Source organism: Oreochromis niloticus, linkage group LG22 (assembly GCF_001858045.2).
Source record: "Oreochromis niloticus isolate F11D_XX linkage group LG22, O_niloticus_UMD_NMBU, whole genome shotgun sequence".
NCBI classification, from domain to species: domain Eukaryota; kingdom Metazoa; phylum Chordata; class Actinopteri; order Cichliformes; family Cichlidae; genus Oreochromis; species Oreochromis niloticus.
Genome location: NC_031985.2, coordinates 10743887 through 10764803, shown reverse-complemented (window position 1 = coordinate 10764803; position 20917 = coordinate 10743887). Strand labels below are relative to the sequence as shown.

The following is a 20917-nucleotide window of genomic DNA, read 5'->3' as shown; positions in this document are numbered from 1 at the left end:
GAAACTGGGTGGTGTGAGAGAGAGTGTGTGTGGGGCCCATTATGGTAAAGAACGGTGTAACTGTTATTATTGTTATATTTTATCATTGCAAGAGACTTCTTACTTTATTGATTTATTGAGTGTTTACCAGTTCATTCAGTAAACCTGCTTGGTTTAAACAGAAGATCTTGTGTCTAGTACTGTTTCTTATCTATAGTTCAGAGTAAGGTAAAAGTGTATCTGAGTGTTATACATGTATAAATCAGGGGAAATTGCACTGAGGGCAACTAAGTAAGTTTAAGATAATTAGAACTCAGGGCGTACCCGGCTATAGTGGAGTACACAGTCTGGGGCGCTACACACGGAAATGGCTATGTCTGCAATAGGGTTCAGATATCTGCTGGTGTGTGTGGATAGTCTGACAGGGTGGCTGAAGGCACAGCCGGCGAGGAGAGAAGATAGTAAGACGGCGATTAAGTGTTTGGTAAACCATTACATTCCTTGACATGGTTTCCCTGAAAGAATTACATCAGATAATGGGACTCATTTTAAAAACAGACACCTGCAGGAGTAGGAATGTATGTTGGGGCTCCAACATAAATTTGGGACTGTTTATCATCCACAATCTCAGGGCAGGGTGGAAAGAATGAACCAAAATTTGAAGAGCAAATTGGCAAAACTCACAGACAAAAATGGATTGTGTTGACGCACTCCCAATAGCCCTGATGAGCATTAGATGCTCTGTAAATCAGTCCACCGGGTTCACGGAGAGACAATTTCCTGGGCCCACCATGGGGATCCCAGCTTTGAGGGAGGAGGCACCCGGGGTAGAATATGTTAAGCAATTTAAAGCACTCAAGGCTCTTGTCTCAAGTTTTACATCACAGGTGACCCCAGATCAAGGACAGGAGCAGACGATGCCGGAGGTGAAGTGGGTGTGGCTGAAGGTGTATAAGCGGAAGTGGAATGAGCCGAGGTGGACAGGCCCGATCGAAGTGGTGACCAGGACCTCACATGCAGTCCAGCTGAGAGGGAAAGGTGAAACCTGGTATCACTGGAGTCAGTGTGCTGCGGCGGAGGAGCCTAGGAGGTCTGAAAGGCTCTGCAAAAGGGGGACTCGGCTGAGACCCCCAAACATAGATCCTTGCCCGGGGCAGAATAATCCCCTGATCTATGCAACGAACTGAAGGGTAGTCTAACCCCTGACGTTGAAGAAAGAAGAGGAGCAGAGAATCACCCGATTCAGAAGATAAAGGTCACTTCTAAATAAAGGTTGAAAACTCCTTAGACAGAGGTTCTAGTGTAAGTATAAAGTAAGGGATCGGAGAAGTGATCATAAATGGAGGTTTGGGGAAATTGGAGAGTTATCTGAGTTTTAGGGGTTATTATTGTTGTTACTGTAACTGTGATTTTTCTTGCATGTGAGTTGCCCGGAGACAAACTTCAGACCATGCCAGTGACTCCAGCATTCCAGGTCAAGGTGAGACGAACCAAACGCAGCACATCAGGTAAAACCAACACCTGTTTAAATTATTACAGTGGAATAGAGTTGGACTACGTTACAGGGTCCACGACTTTGTTCACATTCAATTTCTGTGCAGTCATAAAGTTATAGGATTTATGATATTTGGGTGTGTTATCAACTCTCATTCAACAGTTACTGTCAATAGGGGTGGACACGGTTGAGCGGGAGATGTGCCTGGTCACAGGTTGTGGGGTACTGTTAAATATCCCAATTCTTTGATCTTTGGGCTGAAGGAAGAACAATACTCGGTGTATAAATGCTCAATCCACAATCTCTTTATTCCATACAATTCTCATTATTCCATACAACACTTTGAGCATAAACGTCCAGATGGGAGATGTGGACAGGAGGGTGCCCGCCAGATCTCGAAGTGTCTGAGCGTTTCTCACATTCTTATAGCATCAGCCCCCCTCCAAAGTCATAAAACCTAAACATCCACATTTTTTCTCTCTCAGTGAGCCTAAGTTATGACCTTGGCTTCCTGTGTAGTATGATCTGTTCTTTCTATTCAGACAAATAAGGCCATGATTCTCTGAAAACAGTATTTCTTATAACTCAGCAGTATAATGCATCATAAAACAGTGTAATGATTTCCCAATTTTTAATCCAAGGCATGATGTGGCTTATAGCCGTATAATGATTCAACAATTCTTTGATTAGAAGTATAAGGTGGCATAAAATACTATAATACTCTCACAGTATACTGGAAGCTGGAAACCACAGACCCAAAATCAAGAGAGTTGGGGGGACAGGTTTTATTTAAAACTGCTCAAAGAGGTCCTGCCATTAATTAATGCTTCAATCTTAAATATGATCAACCTATCTCTAATAATCGGCTATGTACCACAGGCCTTCAAGGTGGCTGTAGTTAAACCTTTACTTAAAAAGCCATCTCTAGACCCAGCTGTCTTAGCTAATTATAGGCCAATCTCCAACCTTCCTTTCATATCAAAAATCCTTGAAAGAGTAGTTGTCAAACAGCTAACTGATCATCTGCAGAGGAATGGCTTATTTGAAGCGTTTCAGTCAGGTTTCAGAGCTCATCACAGCACAGAAACAGCTTTAGTGAAGGTTACAAATGATCTTCTTATGGCCTCTGACAGTGGACTCATCTCTGTGCTTGTCCTGCTAGACCTCAGTGCTGCATTCGATACTGTTGACCATAATATCCTATTAGAGCGATTAGAACATGCTGTAGGTATTACAGGTACTGCACTGCAGTGGTTTGTATCATATCTATCTAATAGACTCCAATTTGTACATGTAAATGGAGAGTCCTCTTCAGACACTAAGGTCAATTATGGTGTTCCACAGGGTTCAGTGCTAGGACCAATTCTATTTACATTATACATGCTTCCCTTAGGCAGCATCATTAGAAGACATAGCATAAATTTTCACTGCTATGCAGATGACACGCAGCTCTATCTATCCATGAAGCCAGGTAACACAGACCAATTAGTTAAACTGCAGGAATGTCTTAAAGACATAAAGACCTGGATGGCCGCTAACTTTCTGCTTCTTAATTCAGATAAAACTGAGGTTATTGTACTCGGCCCTGAAAATCTTAGAAATATGGTATCTAAGCAGATTCTTACTCTGGATGGCATTACCTTGGCCTCCAGTAATGCTGTGAGAAACCTTGGAGTCATTTTTGACCAGGACATGTCCTTCAACGCACATATTAAACAAATATGTAAGACTGCTTTCTTCCATTTGCGCAACATCTCTAAAATTAGAAATATCCTGTCTCAGAGTGATGCTGAAAAACTAGTTCATGCATTTATTACTTCCAGGCTGGACTACTGTAATTCTTTATTATCAGGATGTCCTAAAAACTCGCTGAAAAGCCTTCAGCTAATCCAAAATGCTGCAGCAAGAGTACTGACAGGGACTAGAAAGAGAGAGCATATTTCTCCTGTTTTGGCTTCCCTTCATTGGCTTCCTGTTAAATCCAGAATTGAATTCAAAATCCTGCTCCTCACATACAAGGTCTTAAATAATCAGGCCCCATCTTATCTTAATGACCTTGTAGTACCATATCACCCTATTAGAGCACTTCGCTCTTGCACTGCAGGCCTACTTGTTGTTCCTAGAGTATTTAAAAGTAGAATGGGAGGCAGAGCCTTCAGTTTTCAGGCCCCTCTTCTGTGGAACCAACTTCCAGTTTGGATTCGGGAGACAGACACTATCTCTACTTTCAAGATTAGGCTTAAAACTTTCCTTTTTGCTAAAGCATATAGTTAGGGCTGGACCAGGTGACCCTGAATCCTCCCTTAGTTATGCTGCAATAGACGTAGGCTGCCGGGGATTCCCATGATGCATTGAGTTTTTCCCTTCCAGTCACCTTTCTCACTCACTATGTGCTAATAGACCTCTCTGCATCGAATCATATCTGTTATTAATCTCTGTCTCTCTTCCACAGCATGTCTTTCATCCTGTTTTCCTTCTTTCACCCCAACCGGTCGCAGCAGATGGCCGCCCCTCCCTGAGCCTGGTTCTGCCGGAGGTTTCTTCCTGTTAAAAGGGAGTTTTTCCTTCCCACTGTCGCCAAAGTGCTTGCTCATAGGGGGTCATATGATTGTTGGGTTTTTCTCTGTATTTATTATTGTGCTATCTACTGTACAATATAAAGCGCCTTGAGGCGACTTTTGTTGTGATTTGGCGCTATATAAATAAAATTGAATTGAATTGAATTGAATTTACAGCAAGATTTTAGGACCCCACAGAATCTAGTGACTCTGTCGTTGGGGAATTGGACGGCTCCACCACCCACAGGGATCGCCAATAGGGTAGTTTATTTTACTCTAGGAGTGGATGTTGTTTGGGATAACCCATATGGGGTGGTCAAGGTGAACTTTAGAAGATCATTACAAGGTTTGTTCCCAACCCCAGCACTGCTTTCCAAAAACTTTACAGGGATTATGGAAGCGGATTACACTAAATTGAAACCCAGACAGCTGATCTCTATGGCGACTGGCTATAGGGATAGTAATTTGTGGTTAGATTGGTTAATTCAAAACTCTTGAGAGCAGAATGTGTCTGATTGTGTGGACTGTGCAGCGGCCAAACCACATTTGTTTACTGAACCGGCACCCCTGTATCCAGAGGACAGCTGGGGGTTTAAGTGTATGCTTAGATTAACTAGGGAGGCGGTTCTGGAGGGCAACTGCACCATGTTGGCCAGTCTGTTTCCCCCAATCTATAATAAAACTGTAGTGGGACCGAGAAGGGAAATTATACCTGTTTTAACTTTACTGTTTCTGAACCTTCTAGCCACAAGCATGACGCCGGCGAAATTCCAGCTGACTGGTGTGTAGAAGTTTTTTCCAGCCAGGGGGAACGCCTCATTGGATAAGGACACGTATATTGGTTCATGGGCATGATCTGGTTTGTATTATTATTGCGGAGAATATCGTTTGTTTGTGAGCATCCCAATGGGAACATTTGGCTTGTGTGCCTTAGTGCGGTTGGGGGCCCCATTAATTCTAGTGGGTGAAAAGAGGGTGCGACTGGGTAAACCCGGCAATGCCCAACTAACGGCGAGGCGTAGACGTCATGTTCTGAGGAAGCGTTCGACGAGCTTGTTTGACCTTTTTTACGGGTTCACCAGTGTATAAAGACTGCATTGTTGTGCCCAGATAAGTGCCAGACGACTATAAGTTGGCTGACCCAATTGCGGCTGGGTTTAAAAATTTGCCTTTGATTGCAGAGTTTATCCCAATTACTCCAAATAAGAATGTGGATCGTATTAACTACGTCCATTATAATATCCTTAGGTTGGCAAAGTTAACTCATGATGCTGTAGGAGGATTTGTGGAGCAATTGGGACCCACTTCTCTTATGACTGTGCAGAATCGAATGGCATTAGACATGTTGTGACGAGCGTGACACTACCGGGATTCCAGCTGCTGCGAGCGGACAGGACGAGAGACAGCGGTAAGAGGAAAGGAGGGGGACTGGCAGTGTTTGTGAATGACAGATGGTGTAACCCTGGGCACATCACTGTAAAAGAACAACTCTGCAGCAGAGACATTGAGCTGTTAGCCGTTAGCATGCGTCCGTACTACCTGCCCGGGAATTCTCGCATGTTATCGCGATAACAGCGTATGTCCCCCCTCGGCCAACGCGGATGCAGCCTGTGACACTCTCCACTCAGTGGTCAGCAGGCTGCAAACACAATCTCCGAGAGCCCTTCTCATAATATCAGGGGACTTTAATCATGCCTCACTGGACTCCACACTGCCCACCTTCACCCAGTATGTGACCTGCCCAACCAGAGACAATAAAACACTGGACTTACTGTATGCCAATGCTGAAGAGGCATACAGTTCATCACCTCTCCCTCCCCTGGGCAGATCTGATCACAACCTGGTGCACCTTGTCCCTGTGTATGAGCCCTTAGTGCACAGGGAGCCACCAGCCACCCGCACAGTGCAGAGATGGTCGGAGGAGAGCGAGGAGGCTCTTAAAGATTGTTTTGAGTCGACTGTGTGGGAGGTGATCTGTGACGACCACGGAGAGGACATCGACAGCCTTACTACATGCATTACTGACTATATTAATTTCTGTGTGGATAACACCGTACCTACCAGGACTGTACGGTGTTTCTCCAACAACAAACCTTGGATTACCCCAGAAATTAAAGCTGTCCTCAAGCAGAAGAGGAGGGCCTTCAAATCCAAAGACAAAGAGGAGTTGAAAAGGGTGCAGAGAGAGCTGAGGGGACTGATAAGGAATGGGAAGGACAGCTACAGGCAGAAGATGGAGAACCAGCTTCAGCAAAACAACGTTGGTGAAGTCTGGAGAGGCCTCAGAACCATCTCAGGCCACAAACATCAGAACTCTCTGCCTGGGAGGGATGTGAGGTGGGCAAATGAACTGAATCATTTCTTCAACAGATTTGATTCAGCCATGAGGCAGTCTCCAACATCGGCTGCAGACTCACCCACCCCCACTGCTGCTGTTCCACCTCTGACACCTCAGACACTTCACACCTCCTCTATTCACCCTGCTCACTCCTCCCCACCCCCAACAACAGCATCCAATACACACTCAACACAAGGCTCCAGCCTGTCTCTCTCAACCACCCAGGTTAGGAGGGAACTGAGGAGGATTAAAGCCAAGAAGGCAGCGGGTCCAGATGGCATCAGCTCAAGGGTCGTCAGGTCCTGCGCGGACCAACTGTGTGGTGTGATGGAGCACCTCTTCAACCTGAGCCTGAGGCTGGGAAGAGTCCCACAGCTCTGGAAAACCTCCTGTGTTGTTCCAGTGCCAAAGACTTCACGCCCCAAGGACCTCAACAGCTACAGGCCGGTGGCTCTGATATCCCACCTGATGAAGACCCTGGAGCGGCTGGTCCTGGCTCAGCTTCGGCGCCTTGTGAGCTCATCACTGGACTCACTTCAGTTTGCCTACCAGCCTGGCATTGGAGCAGATGATGCCGTCATTCACCTCCTACATCGCTCCCTCGCTCACCTGGAGACCGCTGGAAGCACTGTGAGAATCATGTTCTTTGATTTCTCCAGTGCCTTCAACACCATTCTTCCCTCGGTTCTGAAGGACAAGCTGGAGAACTCAGGAGTTCTAATTTTTGCTTCATAACTCTTGCACTGTCCACTTCCTGCTGTGACAAAACAAATTTCCCACGTGTGGGACTAATAAAGGTTATCTTATCTTATCTTATCTTATCTTAAAAGAGGGGCACGTGCGCGATGTTTGGCGAAATGTGCTGTACTTTTATTCCTAATAATACAGCCCCTGATGGATCCATGGCCAGAGTGTTGGAGGCCTGAAGACCTTGTCTAACACCATGCACGAGCAATCGGGAGTCAATAATCCATTAGGGGAATGGATGACCTCTGTCTTTGGGTAATGGAAGGGTTTTATTATGTCTATTTTGGTTTCTTTATCTACTTTTAAAGCTATTTTGGTAACATGTGGCTGTTGTTGTGTGCCTTGTATCAGAGAGTTATAGGTAATTAACCAGGCTATTGGGGGATCTGATGCTGGGGCAGACAACATGATGCCACTCTTGGGAACCAAGGAGGGTCAATCCGCTGATATTTTGTTTGATGATTTGCAATAGTGTTGATCTGCCATGGGGGCAGATCAAAAGAGGAAATGTTAGAATGGTATTACCTGATATTACCAGCAGCCTTTGTACTGTGCTTTATATTAATCTCATATTAATCATATTGCCATATAATCATATAGTGTAGTATTAAGTGGACATTAGATTAGAATATGTGTCCTTCACACTCTCGCCCACGTTTGCTTGCAGAAGACTAGATAACAGGGAGCAAACCATCTTGTAGTGGAAACTTGGAAATGCCATTGTTTAGACTAGAATAGGGTGTCAAGTCACTGTCAAGTGCCCGTCACCATTTTGAAATCCGCGGCAACGTGTCATGCAGGACGCATCTCCCTTCTAGAAGTAATTGTGTAAGAGAATAAAGTGTTTAATGGTCTACTGAGCAGTGTTTTGTCTTCCATCGGATGCCTCTGAGGAGTCAAAAGAACTCGGTGAAGTGTTGATGTTTAACAGTATGTATGTTTTAATCTTTCTTTGTTTTACCTCAGTGGCAGCTGCTCCCAGTCCCTTGGTTGATGAGCTAAAAGGTGGAAAAGGGGCGGGGCAAACCTATATGGAGACCTGCAAATTGGGTTGTACCACAATTCTGGATCATGGTGGGAAATGGAATTTTCTTATGTTAGTTTTAGTTGGGTTTTATGTGTTCTACACCTTTCTGTGTTTTTGTTGGCTGATCAGCCACTGTTTTAGTTTCCCCTTTGTCTTGTTTAGGTAGGTTAGTTTGTTTAAGTTAGTAGTATTGTTTGTTGCCAGCTTTTGAGAAGAGTTCTGTTACTTTGACCACTTTTATGGGCCCAAGATTTTGAATGTTCTGCATAATTTAACCGAGTGTGTTTAAGGATAAAAAAAAAAAAAAAAAAAAAAAAACCTTTTTTTTGCACTTTAACCTGTGCCTGACGTTCCTTCACTGCCTGGTCCATCACAATACTCAAAAGTTTGCAAGGATAACATTTCTCATTTTTAATTTTCATTAAAGTGAATGTACATAGATATTGGTAAAAAAAAAAAATATATATATATATATATATAAACAAGTGTGATTGCACAGCTTGTGTAGCCTCGACCGATCATTTGGACAATTAAGTCGGTGACTTTCGTCTGTAAAGTCAAAGGCTGCTTTTACCCAGTGTCATAGAGTAGCTAGCACTGCCTCCATCTAAGTGAAGAGCAGATTAGCTGTATACTCAGCAGGGTCCGAATGCAGCCGACAATCGCAGCCCCGCCAGGTTAACCTTTTAACAACTTGGCGTTGTCTTGACTAAGAACCAAAAAGCTTAATACAAAGCTTTTTTTTTTTTTTTTTTTACTTTGATTACACATAAACTTCGGAGTGGCAGACCTTAAAGCTACCGAGGTCTCAGATTGAGGATCGAAGATGGTGCCTAAATATTGGTGGTGGCAGTATAAATATTCACATATGTTCCTGTCGCCATGATTATTTCATTAGTAGCAAGTAAGCTAAGCGCAGGGACACACCCTAGTGAACGAAGGAAAAAGGGGATCAATGTATTAGTGCAATCTATCCTTAAAAAATCTAAATGGGACAAATTATAATTTCCTTTAAATTTTAAAATGAAAAGATGTTGTTATCAACATAGAGGTCATTTAGGTTAAATTAAATGAAATAGTTTAGATAGCCTGTGTTCCTTTTTTTTTTTTTTTTTTTACTTTTTTCCCACAAATGCAAGACCCAATCTCATGCTTTCTTTGTTTTGTATACAGTGATCTCTAAATAGTTTGTCAAATAGAGCAACCTGAGCCTCATTTCAAATACTAACTTTAAAAGATGACATCAAGCATTTTTAAGTTGGAGTAACTTTTTTCATCAGCAGTTTGTGAAGAATGATGTGGCCTCTTCTGAGGCTTACTTCAACCAAAGCAATTGGGTAAAATTTTGACTCATTATTTTACCAAAGCTGCCCAACCTATGACCCAACAGAATTAGTCAAGCTCTGGAGTGAATTGAAGAACCCGCCGCATTACCAACCCAACTGCTGAGTCATGATTTTTGAACCAATATTTGGTTACAATAACCCAACTTATGAACCTACGGCTTTACCCAGCAGTTGAGTTATGAAAATAGCTGCCGACGACAGTAATCCTGGCGTTGACGATTTACTGATGGCTGGATGCCCTCTCCTGAGCCTCCAGCAGGAGCAGCTGATGGCTGGACAGGCCCCTTTGACCCTCCAGCAGACACAGATGACTGAAGCGACTCCTCGGGACCTCCTGCAGAGACAGAAGAAGGCGGGAGCGACCCCTCAAGGACCTCCAGCAGAGACAGATGGCGGAAGCGACCCCTCGAGACCTCCAGTGGAGACAGATGGCTGAAGTGACCCCTCCCAACCTCCAGCTCAGACAAAAGGCTGAAGCAACCCCTTTGGACCTCCAGCAGGAACAGTAGACAGCTGAACCCCTCCGACCCCCCAGTGGAGACAGATACAGAGCCAGCAGTTGTTGAGACCCCGGGCTGAGGTGAGATAGAACCACCAGGTGTGGAAACCTCTGGCAGAAATGAGACAGAACCCCCAGGGCGCGAAGACCTCTGTCAAAGACAAGACAGAACCAGAAGACACAGAGACAGAACCAGCAGGCGCGAAGACCTCTGGCCGAGACGAGACAGAACCAGCAGGCACGGAGACTTCTGGCAGTGACGAAAAGGGTGGCTGAGCATATGACAGTAGTGCAGTGTCCATAGCAAATTGGATTAGCTCAACTGAGCTTCCAGCTGATGGAGGTGAATGGGTTGGCTGTGCAGGTTGTAAATGCTCCATAACCTCCAGGGGTCCAAAGCTAGCTGAAATCCCAAGCTTAGCCTCTGGGGAAGCCCTGGAGGGAGACCACTTTCGTGCAGAGAAAACCCAGGGTTAGCGAGTCGATAACCATATTTATGTAACCATTTATCCTGATTGCTAATGTTAGGGTAAGTGGAGCCAGATAATAGAACATCCTGGCTATGTTGAACAAGCTTTGTATTATAAGAGCTCACTCTCCTAAAGAGAACATGGAGAAAGTTATACTTAAGAACAGCAAAGGTAACAGGTTTGATTTGCTTTTCTTCAGTTTCAGTTTGTGACAAATCAACCATACTGCTCTAATTAAGACAGGATTACTGATCCTTACTGTGTGCAAAATTCATCAGTATTTAGCGCTGACTTGTAAACTGGGGTGGCTGTGGCTCAGGTGGTAGAGCAGATAAACTACTGATTGGAAGGTTGGTGGTTTGATCATTGGCTTCCCCAGTCTGCATGCCAAATATCCTTGGGCAAGATACTAACCCCAAGTTACCCTGTGTTCATCGTGTGAATGTTGGTTAGATTGCACTTGCGTTTAGAAGTGCTTGTATGAGTGGGTGTGATTGGGGGAATGTGGCATATTGTATAGAGCGCTTTGAATATTCCGGGAGAGTAGAAAAGTCCCATATAAGAATCAGTCCATTTACCATAAACAGAATTTGCTTGAGCTGTCCTGTCAAACATATGGTACTACTAGAGCAAATTAACCAGATCCTAAAGCAATGGAGAGAGAAGATTTCCTTGTCACCTTTAAAGAGGAAAATAATTTGACTTTGTGTCAAACAGGTCACAAAGGAGCAGGGAATGAATCTTTCTCTTCCATTTCTTAGGGAATCTCACTCTCAGAATCTCAGAATCACCTCTTTGTCCCATCAGCCAACCCCAGTAGAGCTACAGATAGAGAAAGGGAAGAAGGGCTGAAGTCCAGGTGAAGCTGCTTGGGAGAAAAAATAATGATCTGATTGAGTCCAAAGACTTTGATTTCTTGTTTATGACTGAAACTTGGCAGACTGAATTTGATCACACCCCCCTCAATGATCTTTGTCCTAAAGATTATTCATTTCTCAGCGCACCTTTTTGTTTGGGACCTGCAGGCCTTGCTGCACTTGTGCTGTTGAGTGTGCACAGAAACCTTCTTATCATTTGAGCTTCCGGTTAAAGTTGAAACTAATCAGTTTTACTGACTTTGATTTTCAAATTGTCAAAACTTATTGTGGGTGATTTTAATGTCCACATAGATAATGCTACAGACAAACCTTCTATAAAATTCATCAGTTGGATGAAATCTATTAATTTAACCCAGCATGTGTCAGGGCCCACTCACAACAAGGGATATGTTTTAGATGGTTTTCACACTGGGTCGGAACACTGAGTCTTTTTATTCTCAGGACGTTTGACCGTCCTGACCACATGCGTGTTGTTTTTAATTTACTTTCTGATTTGAATCCTGTTACTGGTCATCACATAATTACCTCTCGTATTTTTAATAATCTTTCATCAGATATATTTTCTGCTTTTTTAATGTTTATGATACTTTTGCCCTGAACAAAGATCTTAATATCATATCATGCATTCTTTTAATAATGACTGTGTATCTGTATTTGTTAAAGTGGTTTCTTTTAAAACCAGAAATGCCACCTCTGCTAAATCTTTCTCCTGGATGAATGACAGAATTTACTTTTTCAAGCATAGCTGAAAGTGAAATTTCAAAATTGCGTTTTATCAGTAAAATTTTAGAAAAATGGGTGTCCAACCACCTTTCAGAAGTTTTCACCAGTCACAACATTTTAAGTAAATTTCAGTCTAGGCTTCACCAGATGCAGTTTACTAAAACAGTTCTTAGAGTTTGAAATCATGTTTTAATGCATAGAGATGCAAGTGAATATTTAGTCCTTGTACTCTTGAATCTCACAGCTGCTTCCTTTGTGTTTAAATTGAACAAAACACTGAGATTGTTTTGAAATCGGATTTAATGTAACTTAACATGCTACAATAAAATAGATGTGACAAATACACAGTCCAGCCTGTTGTTTTGCTTTTATTTATTTTTTTAACTCACACACACTCGGTGAATAAATGCTCAATCAACAATCATTTTATTCCATACAATTCTCATTATTCCATACAACACTTTTAGCATAAACGTCCAGATGGGAGATGTGGACAGGAGGGTGTCTGCCAGATCTCGAAGTGTCTGAGCGTTTCTCACATTCTTATAGCTTCAGCCCCCCTCCAAAGTCATAAAAACCTAAACATCCACATTTTTTCTCTCTCAGTGAGCCTAAGTTATGACCTTGGCTTCCTGTGCAGTATGTTCTGTTCTTTCTATTCAGACAAATAAGGCCATGATTCTCTGAAAAACAGTATTTCTTATAACTCAGCAATATAATGCATCATAAAACAATATCATTCATTCACCATAAATCAGCAGTCTAATGTAATACAAATCAGTTTAATAAATGTAATAGTTATCACCTTCTTCTAAGTCAGGAGAATAATGCAAACTAAAACTACATAAAAATTTCACAATCTTTAATTAGGGGTATAACGTGGCATAAGATAATATAATAATCTCACAAAAGTAAAAGAATATTAAAATCAAAAAAGAAATCGGACAAAGAAAGTGAATCTACATTCTGAATATGATTACTTACTAAGAAACAAACTAAAACAACTTTCTTCATAGGTGAAAACTGAATATATAAATACTTGACATACCCCAGAAATAAAAACAACATTAAATTCTAATGGAATTTTTTTTTTTTTGTCTTAGTACAATATTACCACATACAGACTCAGGTAACCATGAGAAACATAAATGTATATTTGAAAAAAATATAACAACAACAAAACCAAAACAAGGCACATTTTGTAATTCCTCTTACTAGTTCTAAAACGACTCTTTGAGACTTTTTTTTGCCTGGTCTCTTGTGATTTGTTTCCAAGCTGCTGGAATATCAGCAGGTTTTGCATTAAATTCTTTGGCAAAATCATTGTTGTACTTTACCATTATAAATTTCCAGTAGTCTGATGCCTCAAGGCTAACATCTGGAGGGATTTTCCAGTCTGTAAAAATTTCCTTGTAACGCTTGTAAGGGTGATATTTATTGTTTGTGGCACTGCATTTAAATTGGACGTCACTGATCACGAGAGAGGAGCATATGTCAGCGACAAGTTTTTCTGTTTTTTCCCACCTGTAGTTACCCAGACCCTGAGGCTGATGCAGTAAAGCAAAGTGCTCAGTATGGCCTCCTCCTCCTGCATCACAGGGGGCTTTGCAGAATGGACACTGTTTGCCACAACCAACCAGTTTGTTGAAAAGCTCATTCTGGGGATTCACATTGAGGTGTTTTAGTTTCGTTTCAAAGTTTGAGTTTTTAAACTTTATTTTAACATCAACTTCCATTTTATTCACAGACACTGTGAGCCATTTAGCAAACTGTTCCTTGTTAGCATTATTCAGGATCATGAAAGCACCAACAGCATCCTGGGAAATGACCAGTTTATGACCAAGTTCTTTACAAATATCTTCAACAAATGTCTTCAAGTCATCACTCTTTCCTGTTTTGGCCTTGTTGATGGAATCATTTATGCTTTTGATACATGACTGGAGATGTCTGTACTCAAACTCAGATATATTTGACACAGTTGAAAAGTGCTCCACTATTTTGTTGAGTATCCATGTCTTGACATACTTCTCATATGAGTCAATGTAGCTCACATATTTTTTAAGATCATCGTTGGAAAGTAAATCCAGTAAAACTGAATACTGAAAGGACATTCGTGTGCTGAACTGCTCACATCTCCGCATTTCATCAATGATATCAGGTCCCAGGGATCGACTCACAAAGTCTTCAACAGCAGGCTTTAAACATTTGTTGGTGAATTCTTCTGTCTTCTTCTGACACTGGTCTCTTTTATTGAAGATATCTTTGAAATCATCAAGAAACTTTTCCTTGTTTTTTTCCAGACATCTGTAGGGATCATTTGCTTGGATGAAATCTTCGTGCATTTTCTGAAACGCTCTGGCTGCAAATCCACAGATGTACTGTTTCAGAGAAACTTCAAACTTGCTGTCTGTCTTAACATCTTTATATTTTTGTAGTTTCTCCTCAATCATTTGTAAGATATCCTGGATGTAAGTGTCAGTGTAATTGTTTTTTCTTTTTACTGTTTCACTTACAAACTGAGTGCAGGCATCTATGATGCTGTCAGCCAGTTTTTGTACCGCCATTATTGGATCTTGAATGTTGAAAATCATACTCAGTTTCTGAGCAAATCTCTCCATTTGTCGTTCACTTGTATATTTGAAAGGCTCGTTTCCACAGTCTTGCAGACGCTGTTGGCTTAACAATTCACATACATGACTCCCCCTGTGTGACAGATTGTTTCTCAGGCAGTGATATACGCTGGTGAAGACATCTGTTGTCCTTTGTTTAGAAAAAGAAAGTTTCTTCAGAGTTTCACTCCACATCTTGTGAAATTCATTTTCCAGTTCTATCTTTCCCATTTGGATATTCTTTTTCCGACATTCATCAATTAGTGCACAAACTGCCTTTTCAATCTCTTTTGTATGATTTTCTTTGATTTTTTCAATTTCTGCCCTTTTCTCTCTGATTTCTGCTGCTACAGTGAGCTGATTAAAAACAGATCTTTCCATTTCACGCCGAAGGCTCTTTGCACTGTTTGCGAATTCCTCTTTGTATCCTTCTACAAGATAAACATGACCCTCTGTTTGCTTGAAATACTGTGTCAGATTGTCAAGAAGCTTTTTCTCCCATTTGGACAGCACTGTGGTGGCTTCAGTTTTCAAGTGTGTGAGAAAGTCTCTCATGTCAGAAGATTCACATTTACCAGCAAGGTTACCAAAATTGGAGATTCTTGTTTCTGCGTTTGTTACCCAGGTGTACATTTCTTTTTTGAATTCCCACTCCCATTTGTTGAATTCTGTGCAGAGTCTCATGTATGCATCAGCTACTAGACTGTTTCTGAAGCTGAAGATGAAGTTTTCATGCTTTACTGCAGTCCACAGACTTGTCATCCACTTTTTAAACTCCAATATATCATTAGCAGACGACTCACAGTTTCCCAGCAGTTGGATGATGTTTTTCTTGAGCTCATATACAGCCTCACTGTACCCTGCATTGACTGGTGCCATTGGTGGGTTTCCATTCCAGAGTCCAGGAATGTACCAGTTCCCAGTGTCTGGACTGTAATCCATCACATCAGTGAAGCTCTTGTTCTCCTCTTTCTTTTCCATTTTGGCTGCTGCCTGGGTCATCTCATTTAACTGTTCCAGGAGCAGTTTCCTGTCTCGTGAGTTCTTCTCATGGGCTGAAACATCGGACACATTCTGGTGAACAAACACACATTTCGGCTTTTTTCCCACCTCCTTCATCCTGAGAAAAGCATGCACAACTATTTGTAGGATGTCCTTCATTTCAGTTGAATTCTCCATTGCAACATTGACAACTGTGACATCACTCAGCCCCACAACAAGTGTAGCAAGCTCATTGTCATGCTCATAACTGTTGTCCAGTTGTGCAAGTTCTGGTGACTTTAAGCCCTCAGTGTCAATGATCACCATGAAGTCACAGTTTAGGACTTTTTTCATGTCTTCATTGATTTTGATGAGCAACATAAAGGCACCTCGAGTACATCGACCACTGCTGACTGCAAACTGCACTCCAAACATGGTGTTAAGGAGAGTGGACTTTCCTGTGCTCTGAACTCCAAGAACTGTGACTACCAGTATTTTTCTGTTTGGAGACACCAAGTCACTGAGCTGAGAGAGAACATCACTCACCCATCTGAGAGGGATGTTGGATGCATCTCCATCTACAAGCTCAAGAGGAAATCCATCAAGTAACAACTCTGCACACAGTTTGGGCAGATGCTGCAACTGTTTACGAGCTCGATCTGTTTTTGGAAGGGACAGTGAAGCTTCATAGATCTGACCCATTTCACGGAAGAAGTGTTCAGTCCCCAGAGAGCTGTTGGAAATTTGTCTGTCAATTTCTTTGATCTCCTCTTTGTTCTCAGAGTTCTTGGATATTTCTTTATATTTCTCCCGAAGTTCAGACAGTTTTATACGAGACAGGTTATCAAGGTTCATTCGCATCCATTTCAGGAAATAAAACCTCTCTGTTCCTGGGCTTGATATTGCGTTTATGAAGCATGTCATAGCCGTCGACATGTCATACTTGATCTGCTTTTTCCGCATCCCTTGTTTCTTTAGCTGAAGTTCACTTTTGTAAACTTCTATATTTTCAGAGCCAACATTTCGAAGTCGAAATTCTTCCTTCTCTAAACAGGTCAGTTCTTTCCATATTTGGCCTTGCCGGGGAAGCTGATCCTCTTTGTATTTAAGGATGTCTGTAATTTCAGCAGTGATGGCTTCTGCATTTTTCTTTGCAGTCTGGCACTCTGGAGAGTCTTCATCAACCAGGATCCCCAGTTCATGGGCAATGTCTGCCATCTGCTCTATTGTCATCTTCATCCTTGTGTTTTCAACTACATCTGTGATTGTTTTTCTCAGATCTTTTACCAAGTCAGCATCATTTTTCAGTTTTGTCTTAATAATGATGTTGTATTTAGTCAAACCCATTTCAGCAGCTAAGTTTTTCAGAGCATCTTTACTGAAGTGCTTACTCTCATAGTTACCCACTAAGAAGATCTGTCCCTTGTGCTTTTGGTTGGTAAGTAGACTGAACTCAGCATCTAAATGGTCAAAGAACACAAAAACTGCTGCAGATGTCTGACACAAAAAGGAGTATTGTGTTACAAATGAAGCAATGTCCCCACGAAGGTTAGCTACAGCCACTGGCTCACTGAAAATATCAATGTTAGGGTTTCCACACGGAAGATACCAAGTCATTTCAGTCATTCCGTTGGATATTGTCTTTGGACTGTCACCACACTCCATGTTGCGATGAACAAAGGTATCATGGTACTGCTGAGAATTGCTCAGAAGTTTATTGAGAATCTCTGACTTGGACAAGGAGCACTCACCCAGTCTGACAAAAGAGATCATTGGAAGTTTAGAGAGAACAATTCTGTCTTCAATGAAGCCCTTGGAATTTGACAGAGACTGAGGTCTGTACTTCTTAACAATGTCCCTCATGGCCCACAGCATGAGTGTGCACTGATTGGTGTCATGGTTAGGAAGCAGCAGAGGAACAGAGAACTGACACATGGACATTTTTAGTGCCATTTCTTGCTGTACAAAAACATCAGAACCCAGAAAGAGACCAGTGATTATGTCAAGGGGGTTTAGCTTGCTACCAGTGTTTGGGCTCTCAAACAGATCATCAAGATCTAAGTTTGAATCCCGTGATTTATCATCAGAGTCTGATTCACACACTGATTTCACATCTCTCGCTGTCACATTAACCATCATCAGTTTCTTTAGAAAACACAAAGGAAGGTCTGAATTACTCTTGACAGGTTGATCAGTGATGGTCTTCTTATCAATCTCAAGTATTCTGCCAAGCGATAGCTTCTCTCCATAGTACTGTTCAATGTCCATATCCTCCATTAGGTTTTTCAGCTTTGTCACTGTGAAAGTAAACACAGAACAGAACATATGGAACAGGGTCTTTGCTTTTGGTTTAACATTTGAGCAACGATATTATTTCACGTCACTACAAATTTTCAAACATCAAACTAATTTAAGCCTAAACAATCAGTGGGTTTTTTGTTTGTTTGTTTGTATTTTCATTCTCTCAATGACCTTCATGAGGTAGTCGCCTGAAATGGTTATCCAACAGTCTTGAAGGAGTTCCTACAGATGCTGAGCACTTGTTGGCCCCGTTGCCTTCAATCTGCAGTCCATCTCATCCCACTTATCCTCTTTCCTACTCATTTTTCTGTTTATAGGCAAAGTCACCTTCTACAATAGATGCAACAGAAAATACAGATATTTTGTGCAGACAGTTTTGCCTGATGTGTATTTGATGATGACGACCACTATATTCCACCATTTTTAGATATGATTGTCTTGCTTGGAGGGATAAGGATAGCAGTTTCCTCATTTGGTTCGGAACAATTAGATTGAGAATTAACCTGAAGATGGTATTCATCTTCATCTTCAGACACATCCTCCTGAATCACATTCTCTATGATCAAAGCTGAGTTCCAGAGCCTCCACAGCTCCACGCCTCCAAGGCTCTGGAACTCAGTCACAGTTGCAAAAAAAACAAAATAAAAAACAAAAAAACAAAACAGTGTTTGACACTTCTGACCCTTTAACCTCCACTTTGACTGCTGCGTCAAATCAACCACCAAATACATGAAATTAACCAAATGAACCATTCGCAATGAACCAAACAAACCATTTTCATTTCATATTTTGGTTACAGTTTAAGGCAAGTAGAATAAATTTCAAATTCAAAAATATTTTTCAGCGTTTCAATTACAAACTTTTACTAGAGTATTTTTAACACTAGTATCTGTACTTTTACTTAAGTACAGAATGTCTGTACTTTTATGCCACCTCTTCTATTCGAAGTATTTTGTGTATTGCTTCATTATTTAATACCTATGACACGCCTCTTTTGCTTACCTTGGTTTCCAGATGTCTCAACAGACTGGCTTTTGCCGTCGTCCTTTTCTTTAGAGGCTTAATAAGGTACTCTGGTCTCACAATCCTGTGTGTGGAGTAGATCATGTAGTTAGTCTGTCACTTGCTTGCTACAAATGTAGCAGCAGGACAAAAAAAAGTAGGAATAAAATATGTTTTTGTTAATGGAAAAATAACAAATCATCTTGCTTAAAGCTACAAGAGGCAGCACATCAGTTTTTGCAGTTCTGCAGAACTGATAGCTGATTATTACCACCCATATAATACCAGACTGAACATGGTGTAGAGAGGATGTTATGCTTAATAAATGCATTTCTACTGTTGGCTTTATTTTAAAAAATGATTACGAATGTTTTAAAAAAATACATGAAAATACAATTACCCATCAAATTAAAATTAAACATATTTTCTTATATACACATATATCATGACGCACAACATTTCAGTTAACCTCCATTGTGGATGCAGACTGGCATCCAGCTGATTTTTCTAAATTACTTTTTCTAAATTTTCATTTTTTTGTTACAAAAATTTTAAAAAGAGAGATCATTGTGTGCCAGAATTAAATGAAGAATTTTATAAGCTGAAGTTTTTGACAGTCAGTTAAGTACATTGTCAAGAGCAAACGTAGTAGTTGTATAGGGCTTTGGAGCGTGATGTCACGGGGGTGGGCGTGGAAAGGATTTTGGCCCCATCCGCCATTTTGGGGGTCTAGCGCAAATGAAAAGGGAGCGAAGGCACACACAACAGCCATGGTTCGTATTTGCTGTCTGGTCGGCTGCAATGTTCGATCGCACGACCGGCAAGAGAATAAGCTTGAAAAGGGTTTATCTTTTCATTCTTTCCCAACCTGGAAGCAACATGAGGCAGCTCGTGTATCGATGTTACCAAATGAAGGCGTCTAGCCTGGATAGCAGCTGTGAGACGAGGTGATATCCAGCTCTCTTCCATCTCCAAATATCTGTTGGTGCTCCAGACATTTTCATTCCGGTAAGTTCTAAATATGTTCGTATCACTCTTTATAGCCTATTAGTTTTATTTTCGATGCGCTCTGAGGTCATAGCAAAGTAGAACAAACATCCTACTGAGTGATTCTGCGGAACAACCTTCTATTTATAGAGTTTCTAATTATTTGGCATTATTGCAGCAAACCAGCCTATGAAATGGATGAAACACATCGTGACTGGGTTCCAGCGCTACATAAGGGACCTGCTTCAAACATACCACCATGGCAATCAGATTACTTCTTCCATGTGAGGGTGAAGAGGTGACCCTTCAGGATAAGATGGTGAAAGTTTGCTGCGTTTGTTGAACAGTGTGGTAGTAAAACCAGGGAAAATGAAACTTGCTCCTGTTAAATATTCTTAAGTCTTTTGCTGTATAAATAGTGGTATTTATTTTTCAAAAGATACAGTAAATAATGTTAGTAGTGCGTGATATCATATAAACACTGTCATGATTTTATGTAAACATTTTGTCTTTTATAAACTATAAATGACATGGATTCTACATTGTAACTGATGTGATTTTCTATAAAGTGGTTTTAATAATAAAAAAAGAGGCAAAACTTAGTTTGTTTCTTTATTAAATTTTTGAACAGTGGTACTCAGTCAGTACATATTCAGTAAATGCAAATTATTTACATGGCAGTGCACTTCAGGCATAAATCTGGACCCCTAGATAAAACATTATGGCATTATAGCAGTGACAACTCCTCCACAGTAGCAGGTGGGATTTTTCTTTTTTGAGGACGGCTCCTTTTACCTTTCACTACGGATGGTCTGTTTATGTTTTGATCAAGAGCCTTTTTTTGGGCAGCTGAAGAGGAGAAGTCTATCTTATGGCCAACCACTGGCTGTATCTTGGTCACATTACCCAGCAAAAACCAGTATGCAGGTTCATCTGTAACAGGCCTTGTGCCACAGATCCGCACTGTTGCTTCTACA

The 20917-nt window shown here is 41.3% G+C and overlaps 1 protein-coding gene across 1 annotated transcript in view; it reads right to left on the bottom strand.

The window, feature by feature from the left end:
- Positions 1-9949: 9949 nt before the first annotated feature.
- LOC102078921 (interferon-induced very large GTPase 1-like) overlaps positions 9950-20917 on the bottom strand; it is a 41011-nt gene continuing 30043 nt past the window's right edge. Inside the window, exons 6-7 of the mRNA XM_019356011.1 lie at positions 13595-17947; positions 9950-10140 (exon numbers count right to left, since the gene is read on the bottom strand). Coding sequence (XP_019211556.1) covers positions 9950-10140; positions 13595-17947 — 4544 coding nt within the window. The remainder of the gene's footprint in view (positions 10141-13594; positions 17948-20917) is intronic.